Source organism: Cinclus cinclus, chromosome 5 (genome assembly GCF_963662255.1).
Source record: "Cinclus cinclus chromosome 5, bCinCin1.1, whole genome shotgun sequence".
NCBI classification, from domain to species: domain Eukaryota; kingdom Metazoa; phylum Chordata; class Aves; order Passeriformes; family Cinclidae; genus Cinclus; species Cinclus cinclus.
The window spans coordinates 62,800,538-62,811,523 of record NC_085050.1 but is presented as its reverse complement, the minus strand read 5'-3'; the positions used below and the strand labels follow the sequence as shown (position 1 = coordinate 62,811,523).

The following is a 10,986-nucleotide window of genomic DNA, read 5'->3' as shown; positions in this document are numbered from 1 at the left end:
TTTGTGTCCATGTGCCAACCACAGTTTGCCATTTATTCTGCCAAATTTATAGCTACACACTCAACCAATAATCTGTCTAGGTAGCCAGTATGAATTATGTGCAAAATGTTATTTCCTAAATCTGGATGTGATTATCTCTCAGCTGTGTATTTCCAAAAGAACAGCTCCCTTCCAAAGAGAGCTGGTAAGCAAGGAGAGAGAGCAGGGATTTGCCAAATGTGTTTGTACTTCTGTGCTTATGAAAATAAACCTTTTTATTTTTCCCCAGACACTTGTATATGAACTATTCAGTCTATCAATTTATTTTATTTTCTTGAAAAATTATACAACTAAGAAAACATCCTCTTTGATTTGCTGATGGTAATACTTGTCAGGTATGAGTTATTATTTCACATTTCATTAAGCAACCCTTCCAAGTTTAAAATTATTTAGTATGCAGAACACAAGGAGAAATTGCTGCATCTGAGTGACGTTCTCTATTGGCACATTTATTGCTTGTTGTACAAGACATGGTGACCCCAATACTAATAGAAATAAGTACACTGACATGCAGGAGGTGTTCTGGCTTTCCAAAATATTTTCATTGCTGCAGAGGAGAAGATGGTTCCTGCAGAGCTTCTGCCTGGATGGGCTTTGTGGGAAAACAGCCCTATCCTCCAAATGGAATCCTCCTGGAAGCTCCAGGCTTGAGCAAGATGCGAGGAATCTCTCCATGGTTCAGTCGAGACAGGAGAGGCCTTGACCCTGATCCTCTGATTTTTGGTTCCCCCACAAAATCAAATCAGCTTCTTGGCCAAACAACTTCCTCCCCAAGCCCAGTCCCCAACTCTTTAATTTCCCTTCACCAGACCCACAGATGGGTTTTTCCTCCCACTCCACTGGCAGGGTCCCCACACCCCAGAGGCAGTGCCTGGGACATGTTTGTTTTCACACTGACTCAGTTCTGCACCCAGACCACCTCAGTTCTTCCCACCTCAGACCACACCAGCCCTGGGCTGAGAGTTAAGAAAACTGCTCACAGCAGAGGCTGAAGCCATGTGAAATCTGATGGATTTCTGATCTGTAGCCAAGCCTGTGTCTGAGGTCAGGTTTATTGGCAGGGTCACAACATGCAAACAGCACATGCTTCCTCTGCTCTGGACCTTCTGCAGAAAAGATGCCTTGTGCACAGATAACCACAGATATGCAGGGTGGAATCCTAGCTTGAGCAATGCCTGGCACCTCCCCAAATTATCTGTTTTGCACTGGCCTCTTCCAGGAGGCACTCAGAAAAGTGTGTCTTTGTGAAAGGTTTGTCTGTGGGATCTCTAGCAAACATTTTTGGACTCTCTGCTCCTTGTGGGGCTGTGTGTGGAAACATGACATGAGCTCAACGTGGTAAATGTTGAATGCAAAATCCAGGCTGCTGTATGATAAGTATTTCTGGGATGCAGTTAGGACTCTCATGCTCATCCCAGTTATGCACAGAGGCAGTGTATGGAGGAGTTGGCTGATCATCTCCCTGTCTACCTCTTCTCTGTCCTGTTGTGCTGTGATCTACTCTGTTTCTTGCAGCAATGGGTGTTTCTCTGTATTTTGCCAGCAGAGATCCATGAAGATGCAACTGGAGGGGTGCAGTGTGCAGAATCCTTCCTGCTGTGCCCTGCCAAAACTCCCTGCACTTGGGAGGACAGGCATCTTGTGACTTTCCAAGTTTCACAATGCAGAGTGAGAGGATGCTGTTCTTTCCATACCCATTCTGCACATTCAGATTTTTCCATCAGTGTCCTTTCTCAACAGGAGGAGGAAATTTTGCAGTAGGATCAGAAACAGGGAACTGAGCAGGGGAGAGAGGGAATCAACCTGTCACAACGTTTTTGCAATGCTTGTCTGAGAAGCAATCTTCAGTAAAGCTGTTTCCTACTATCAAATTCCCCTCAGCCCTCAAACTATGTGCCCTGAACTGGTAATCTGGTGGTTGCTGTCTTATGAGCATATATGGGATTTAAGCACACACACTTTGCATGCTTTCCTTTATTCTGGAATGTTATCTCTGTAGCACTGTTCAAGTTTCAGACTGAGCTCAGCTCCCACTGAGATGAGAAAGTCTCATCCTTCTGCACTGAAAAAATGCTTTTTGATGCTTACATACATTAAGAAATGGCACAGTTATGAAAATATGGTGTACACCATATATTCTTTCACTAATCATTCTTGTTTCTATGAGTACTTCAGACTATTACTGGGTTTGTTATTTTCCAGTTGAAAGAAATGCAATTCTTCTCCTGTCAATTCAGAGCTGAAGCACAGCCACAAACCCAGCACTGAAAAGCTGGTGTTTTGCTCTTCACACTGGTAACTCTGGTGACCTGAAAATAACCTAATGTTTCTGTGCTGATTTAATTCTGGCTGCTACGTGGACTTCAGTGTTAAAATACATTCATTTCAACGGGGAAAAAAAATCTGGATTTTTTTCTAATTGGCTGTAAAAATCGAGGGAGAGGGACATCAGTGGGGTTCCATTTTAGCAAGTTATAGACAGCTGGACTGTGTTTATGCTGTTGCAGGAGCATCCACTTACATCTCTGAAAGCTGGGATCTGACTGGGGCTGTCCAACCCCCAAGATTTGTGAGACACAGCCACATGGCAGTTTCTCAAATATTATTTTTTTCTTCACTTTCCAAAGCTGTTCCTAAAAAGCCATTTGAAAATGGGAACAGGTAGTGACTAGTTCCAGAAGCCAGAGACAAATGAGTGGGCTCCCTTTGAGAAGAGGGAGATAAGGACAGACCAAACGACTGTGCACTGAGCCGGATACTGGCACTTTCTAATATGCTGTCAGCCTATGGTGGGGTTGCTTCCCAGAAAGTCACTGTTCTATCTGTTCTGTCCCAGTTTGGCACCTACTCCAGCTCTAGGTCAGTGTTGTGCCTAGTTCTGCAGCAACTTTGGAACTGCAAGGACTGACTCGGGGAAAGTGACTTCTTAAATTTCTCCAAGTGGTACAATGGTACACAGCTGTGCTGCAAAGCATGTGTTATCAGGGTGCCCTGCTCACACATGTAAGGAGCAAATCTCTCTTGTAATAACAAATTAATAATCTCTCTGCATAACAAATATTCTCCTGGGCCCAGACACAAACACTGTGGTGGTCTGTGTAGTCTATTTAAGAGGCAGAAGGTTTTAAGTCTACCCACTTGCTGTATGTAAGCTTTTCCTCACTTTTGGAGGTTTAATTAGGAAAATGTTATGGCTTTGGGAAGTATATTAGTTGATACACTGAGTTTCCAAAGAGCATTTTATGGTATCAATACAAGGAAGGTTTGCTTTTCATTTGTCTTTCACAGAAACCTGTCTTTACTACGTCTGCTTTTCTTAGGGATATTCTAGTTGCAAAACAGTATTTGATAGCATTCTTAATGCTGCCAAAGAAAATAGCCTTTCTCTTCCAGTCTTAGTCTTTGCCATCTAGTCTTCGCACATATTCACCTCCAGACTCGTTTTCTGGTGAACAAAACTCAACAAAAGCCAGTTGTCCTGAAAGCTGACTGAGCACTACAGGTCACTGCAGGCAGGTTTGGGATTTCCCAAACCAGCCAGAGGTATTGCTGGGCACCACACTGATGTCCTAGCTCAGGATCTTAGGCAGGTGCTGGAGGTTGCACAGGGAGGCACTGATACAGCTTCTGGACAGCACAAAATGACAGCCTAACCACATGTTTCCAACACAGCCCAGGACGGAAGGAATTGTGGTCAAAAGCTTTGTTCGACAGGACAGACAAGTAGAAAATGTCACCTACATGAAACAAATTACAGCCAGAGTCATGCTCTGCACAGACCCTGACATTGCTTGAAAGCCAGAATCATGTACCCTCCCACCTGCACGAATCCAAGCAAGCTGCTTCTGCTGTGCCACCAGCAGACAAGTATTCTCTTCAGAGCTAAGGATTTTAATGTGGGAAGTGAAAGTGGTGAAAGTTCCCTGCTTTCTGTCCTGCTTGTTCCTTATCTTTGAGACAACAAGAAGCACAAATCCTACCAAGGCAAAGGATTTCTCAGCTAGACTAAATGATTTACTGGAGGAAAAACCACATAATGATACGCATGAGACAAGTGCTAAATTTACTACAGCTCTGTACAGGCTAATCTTCCATGAAATGAAGACATTTAGTAATAGCTGTTGCTTCTCATCCTGCTTCTGGATTACTACAAAACATCCTTGTTGCTCCTTAGTTCTTACAAAATCCACCATATAGCTTTGGCAACATTCTCAAAAACACTGTCATCCCCCAGCACACTGGAAATACCAGTTGTTTGCCAGAAACAGCTCCCTGGGGGTCACACAGAGACTCTGCTGGGAGACAAGAGTTCCAGGTTCTTGCAAAACATTTGCCTTGAGGTGTCCCAGTAATAATTGACCTGTGCAAGAATGTCTGTAACAAACTGCAGGAAGGCTCTGTTTCTAATGGCTCCATCAGCACAGCTGATAACTGCTGCTGAACTTAGTGAAACAGGTTGTTTACATAATATATGTTTTCCTGATGGTCTGATGCACAGTAATACACCATTATGCAGATTGCAAGTGTTGGTTTTGGCCAGACAGCAACTCTAGGGGATCTTCGAACATAATGTTGTTTTTCAGTTCTGTGTCTCTTGATGAATGGTTTATAGGGAAAGTAGGTTTTTCAGGCTTAAAATGTAATCCAGGGTGTGGACAGGAGAGCAGGACACAGCACACCCAGTCCCACATCCAGTGGTGTGAGCCACTGGCTTCTCTCTGTTTTTGCTCTGTCAGATGGAAGTAGTTTTTACTGATGGTCAGGATTGGTGTTTGGGATCAAATGTACTTGGCTACCTAAGGGCCTGGCTTGGGGTTCCCTGGAGTCAACAGCAGTGGTCTTTTGAAACCACCCTAGTAACTGAGTACTGACTACTGTGTGATGCTCAAACCAACACTTCCAAAGAGCACCCACTTCCAGCTGGAGTGCTGTATCTGCATTCAAGGCCTTCAGCAAACTGGTTTCCAGCAGCACTGTGCTGCAGATACAATGGGAGATGGTAAATCTGTCTAAATCTGCATAAGTTCTTGATGTTGAAATCCTGGATGCTGAAGGCTTTTTTGGTTGAAAAGTCTTTGCTGTGTTATCATATTACATATAACATAGCTTCAAAAATAAAAGCTAGGATAGTCCTCACTCAGGTGGATCCTTACTAATGATATATTATCTACTATGTTTTTATCCAGTTCTGCTGGTTTATTAGAACACTCTCTTAAGGACACTAAGTGGAACTTCCAGCTGTTGCTGATCTCAGCTCAAAAACACAATCAGCTAAGTCTGTGTGATGGTGAGATGGGCAGGTGCTGAGCTAATGTGGGTATGTTACTTCTGATGTCCTCAAGCATGGCCCAGAAGGGTCACCACGCACAGGATAACTGGCAACAGGGGCTGGTACAAACAGGTCTCTCCTCTGCTTGACTAAGGACACAGCAAACATCAGCAAGGTGTCACAAATGAGAAGCAAGATAACCACCTTGAAAGACTTGTAAATATTCCACCTTCTGAGAGGGCTGTTTGGAATGTTTTCCTGTGTTTGAATGACACCTCATTGTTTTTTTAAAGAAACACCACGTGGAAGAGTGTCTGAGAGTCCTCCTGTACATCCCAGCAGATGCAGAATCAGTCCAAAGCTATGGACATCCAAGAGAGGCCACAACAGCAGGGCTGATGAACTGCTCCACAGCAGGCAAGGAATTTCATCCCATAATGTCCTTTGCTTCCCAATGCCAGTCATGGCACTCCTTATGCTGGAGTTATATCTGCTTGTTTCCCCCCCCCCCCCCTTTTTTAAAACTTGAAAAATATCTGGCATCTGGTCCCTGAAAAGGGTTCTGAAATTAATCTGGTGCATGAGACAGCTGTAGCAGATGACTTGACCAACCACCTGAGAAAGGAGCCAGAAGGAATACAAATGAATAGAAAAGGAGAGAGAATTCTTCGTTGTTTCTCATGAAGATGCACCAATCTTTAGTTAGACTACTGGCTCTTGTACACCTTTACAAACAAGTTTCTGGATGCAGAATGCCTACTGAGAGAACTAGTACTGCTAATTTTTATTTTTTTTGCCCATGACAGACCAAAAAATGCAAAAGACCATATTCTGCAACATCTGCAACTCCTGTTGCACCATGCATGCCCTGGAGAGCAAGTCTTCAACTTTGTGGAAATATTAATACCTCTTTGGTGAATTTTACGTTCAGATTTATTTCTTCTAGCACACATTATATTCCTACCCCCACATGATATTCCTACCCCCTGCAGAACAGGCCACAAAAGATTTCTGGGAAGCTGGCTTTTCACAGAAGTAGAACAGACATGCCCTGAAGCCCTCCTACACGATACCAAACACTGTGCATTCAACAAACCTGCTGGTTAATGATCTTGCCCATAAGTAATGTTTTAACCTTAGAATGGTTTTTGTTTGTTTCAAAAGCCACAAAGCCAAAGAGGAAGTATAGGAGAACGTGGGCAGGACAGTGGCCAGGAGCCTCATGACCTCATCTTTTTCCACCACATGGGGATTGGTGGCTGTGCTTGGGACAGGGTTTAAATTCCCAGAGCTCAGAGATGTCAGGCAGCAGGGGACGAGGGGAGAAAGGCAGAGCTGCTGGGAGCCAAGTGGCTGGAGCTGTTGCTGGGATCACTGAGTGCTCTTGTTGTGGCTGACTCCTTCAGCACCAGAAAAGGTAATTTTTTTTTTTTTTTTTTGCTTTTTTACCTGACATGTGCCAATCCATCTGCAGCTTTAGCCTAGGAAACACTTAGCAGATCTTTGAAAACTGCTTCACTGGGCAGGGATGTTTGATATTTCTCTGTGGAAAAAGGTGTGCTTTTACAGGAGCAACATTGCTTTAGCACTGCCAGATATTACACATAATCACGATTTTAAGTTTGTGCGCTGATAGATGTTGGCAGAAAGTTACTGAAAACCCTGCCACTGAATCATGCACTAGAAACTCAGAGTTGGTGCTTGAACACAGAAAGCTTTCTTCCTCATGTAACCACTGCCTGGCAGTGTCCTTGTTTCTCCTGGCAGGCTCACAGTATGTGCTGCAGAATCCTGAGTGGATGGGATAGTCACACTTGTCTGTGAAATTTGAAATTGCAATACCTCTATTACAGTGTCATGTCTCAGGGCCAGCCTTACTAATTTTAAATGTTCCAAGCAGCGTCCTTTCCTGCTGTGACTTGCCAAAGTTTTGAATGACTCTTGTTCATCAGTAAATTTGTTTAAATTCTCGGGATATTCCTTATTCTGAGAACTGGTCAGTAAGAACTGGAATTTACTGTAGCTCTCCTAATTTCAGCAGAAATCAGTTATTTATTACATTGCTAAAGCTACAGTGTGAGTAGCTATGGGAGCAGCTATTTCACTTAATCTTTTGTTTGGAAATGCAGGTTATTTTGTTCAAACTTCTGGAGGGAGAAATGCAGGTCTATCAATAAGAGCAGTTTATGTTCCTACAAACTGACGTCACTCAGCAACTCAATCTAAAGACTAAAACTCTAATTTTAGATAAAAGCCTAAAATCTAGTTTTAAAATAGCTGACAAGAGAATACTAATTGTTTTCCTTAATCTGCCTCTTTTTTTAAACAATTGTGTTAAAGGAATGAAGGTAAACCAAAGCTGGTATTTATAAGAGTTTTTCACAGAGCTTTTCCTTTGCCTATGCAAGCCAGTAGACAACAGGAGTCAGTTCACCTTTTCAGTGGGGTTTTCCTCACCACTGCTCAGCTCTTCTCAGCATTCAGTTTTGAAATTCTTGTAGCTTTTTGAGCTGCCAAGTCATTACAACATGAGTGGAAAGTGGTGATGGAGGATAGAAGAAATAAAATTAGTATGGGCAAGCTGAATCCTTAGCAGGGACCTGGTCTTGGCACAGTGAAGAGCACCAGGATAAAGGAAAAGCCTATAGCACTTTTTTTTTTTTTGTATTTTACTATATTCACTTACTGTTCCAAAATATTTTCTAGGTAAATTATCACAATGAAGGTGGCAGTTCTGTGTTTATGCCTTATCAGCATCACCGCTGCATGGCCAGTGAGTAAATCACAAACACCATCCCCAGCACTTGCATTGTTTCCTTTGCACACCAGTGAGAAATACCAATAAATGTTTTTTTCTCTTTTCTCCCTTCAAGGTGATTCAATCCAAGCAGCATGCCATTTCTGCCAGCTCCGAAGAAAAATATGTAAGCTCATTTTGTCTTTCTGCTAATTTTCTTTGATAAGTACTTTGTTTGTTTGTTCTGTTTCTTTTTGTTTTCCTCCAAAACACATTTTCTGGTACTTGTCCTATGATTTAGATGCTTGCAGAACATGTCCTCACCTGGCTGTTATGAGCCAGTTTCAAAGCAGTGAGCCACTATGTCCACAGACTTTTTCCTGTGTCATGTGTCCTGGCTGTGTACTTTCACTAGCTCTATCTCTGGACCAGCACTGGAAATCCTTTTAATAAATGAAAAATGTATTAGCTGTTAATTAAAAAGAGAAAGGGACTGCAGAATGGCAAAATTACTATAACCCGTACTCATTAATGTGGATCAGATGACAATATTTGGTGTTGGAGGAGCACCTTAATCTAATATCCTATTTTTTTTATTTAGTTACATAAGTGAACTGCATTCAGTCTTGTATATAGCTCTTTAATTTATTCCCCATTGCCAGTTGTTACCGTTGTAAAATCAATTCTTGGCTCTGAGAACCAGCTACTGCGTTTAGTTTAGAGTTTTCATGATGTGGGAGATAAATCATCCTACAGAAAGGGCCTAAGGATTAGCAGAAGCAATAATTGTTAGATATAACTCCAAATTCCACTCAATAAAAACAGACTGGAGAAGCTGATCTGAATTTGCCCAGGTTCTGCCAGTGAGAGAGGCACACCTACTTATCTTTTGGGTACAATGTTCATCTGGAATCATGGCTTGCTCTGAGTCTTCTTTCTACTGCAATGAATAGCTGAGGACACATCCCATACGGAAGGACTATGTACTGCAGATGCCACATCTGCCTGAAAACACAGGTTGGGATGCAGCAGCTTTGCCTGCTCCTTTGAGGATTAACCCCTCCCTTTTATTCTTTCTTAAAGGACTCCAGGAGCCATCACTTGAGCAGATATTACGATGACCGTGTGAATTCTCAGTCCCAGGAGAGTCAGCAGCACCTACAGAGTGACCCGGCATCATCTCAGCAGGTACAGGCACCTAACTGGAAGAGAAAGCAGAACATCTTTCCATGTCAAGATTTGCAAGTTATGATTAAGTTTCTAAAGAACATGGTCAACATGCTGATCAGCTCCAGCTGTATGTGCCTTTGTGTACTAACATTGAGCTTTGTGTTGCTTTCAGACCCTTTACTCTTCAGAAGAAAGTGTGGATGTCCCAGAACAACTGGTAAGTTTTTTGAAGGACAACATGTCAGTTGAGTGCTGCAGGGCAGCCAGTGTGTAGCAGCTCTCATTTTCCTTGCTCAAGTGTGATTCTTGCAGTAACACCTCTCCCAAAATAAAGCAAAGCTCCAGGCAGGGTGAGGTGAACTCAGTGCAGTGCCTGCTCACAGCTCCTCAACAGTGCCTAAGCCCCAGGTGAATGGGACCAGTCTGCACCTCTCACATCCATGTTCATTTGCCTGACGTATAATAAATGTTTTCCAGCACTTTCCTGATGCGTCAAGCAAGAGCCATGAAGATGTGGATGTTGATGATGATGACGATGACAATGATTCCAACGACACAGATGAATCCGAAGAGGTTGTCACAAGTTTCCCCACAGAAGTTCCAGTAACTGTTGAACCATTCCCCACTTTCCCTTTCACCCGGGGAGACAATTCTGGCAGAGGTGACAGTGTAGCCTACAGGATGAGGGCAAAAGCTGAACTGCTGAGAGCAAAAGCCACGCTGTTGAAGTCTGTCAAACTCCACAAAGCTGCCAAAAAGGTAAACAGCACTGAGCAGTGGTGCCCATTTTCTTGGAAATGGGGAATAAACTTGAAAATGCACATGGCATTTTATGGGAGTTGGTTTTGAAAACTGGTATGGGGAAAGCAGGCTTAAGTGAAGGAATGCATTTCCTTTTCTCTGAATACCACAGATGAGGGGGTCTCGATGGCTGCTGATGCACTGGGGAGGAGTGCAGCCTGCTGCTGCAAGCTGTGCATAACTGCAGTTCACATTCTGACAATGTACTTGCACACGTGAAAACTGAGGCCAGGAGTAAATGAGAGTTTCTCATAATGTGAAAGGTTCATGTAACTCCATAAAATACTGGAGTATCTCCGGGCAGATGTTCATCATGCAGGCTTTGAGCCCGAGCAGCCGGCGATAGCGCAGCACTTGATGGAGCAGTGCTCAGGAGTGACAATGCCTCTTGCTCTGCTCTCTAACACAGCTCATCTATGATGCCACTGAGGAAGATGAGAGCGACATGGATGCAGACAGCCAGCGCTTTGTCTCCCGGGAGGATTCTGCTCCACGCAGCTCTCTGAGGAAGCACGCCAGCAGCGTGGCGTGGTCTGAGCAGAGCCACGGGCGGGACAGAGGCGAGCAGGACAGAGATCCGTGGGATCGGAGCCTGGAAAACGACAGCCGGCACAAATCCGACAGCCTCGAGGCAGAAGGCGACGGGAGCAAGTCTGGTGGCAGAGGGGACAGCCTCTCGAGCGTGGAAAGCAGGGAGAGAGGGGACAGCCACCCGAGCGTGGAAAGCAGGGAGAGAGCAGACAGCCACCCGAGCGTGGAAAGCAGGGAGAGAGGGGACAGCCACCCGAGCGTGGAAAGCAGGGAGAGAGCAGACAGCCACCCGAGCGTGGAAAGCAGGGAGAGCCGGGACCGCGTGTCAGCGGAGCTCTCTGACGATATCAGCAACCAAACCCTGGAAAGTGCCGAGGACTCTCAAGATCGCCACAGCATCGAAAGTAACGAAGTCACCCTTTAAAGGGAGACAAAAATA

At 44.1% G+C, this 10,986-nt stretch overlaps 1 protein-coding gene across 1 annotated transcript; it reads left to right on the top strand.

Moving 5' to 3' along the window:
• The first annotated feature begins 7,757 nt into the window (after nt 1-7,757).
• SPP1 (secreted phosphoprotein 1) lies at nt 7,758-10,971 on the top strand. Its single transcript, XM_062493892.1, has 6 exons — nt 7,758-8,081; nt 8,182-8,232; nt 9,129-9,233; nt 9,388-9,432; nt 9,693-9,974; nt 10,426-10,971. The coding sequence occupies exons 1-6, from the start codon at nt 8,028-8,030 to the stop codon at nt 10,969-10,971; spliced, it is 1,083 nt and encodes a 360-aa protein (XP_062349876.1). The 5' UTR covers nt 7,758-8,027.
• The last annotated feature ends 15 nt before the right edge of the window (nt 10,972-10,986 follow it).

Coding starts and splice junctions, on each gene's coding strand:
- SPP1 (XM_062493892.1), top strand. CDS start 8,028: ATGAAGGTGGCAGTTCTGTGTTTATGCCTTATCAGCATCACCGCTGCA. Junction 9,433..9,692: donor TGGATGTCCCAGAACAACTG/GTAAGTTTTTTG, acceptor AATGTTTTCCAG/CACTTTCCTGATGCGTCAAG. Junction 9,975..10,425: donor TCCACAAAGCTGCCAAAAAG/GTAAACAGCACT, acceptor TCTCTAACACAG/CTCATCTATGATGCCACTGA.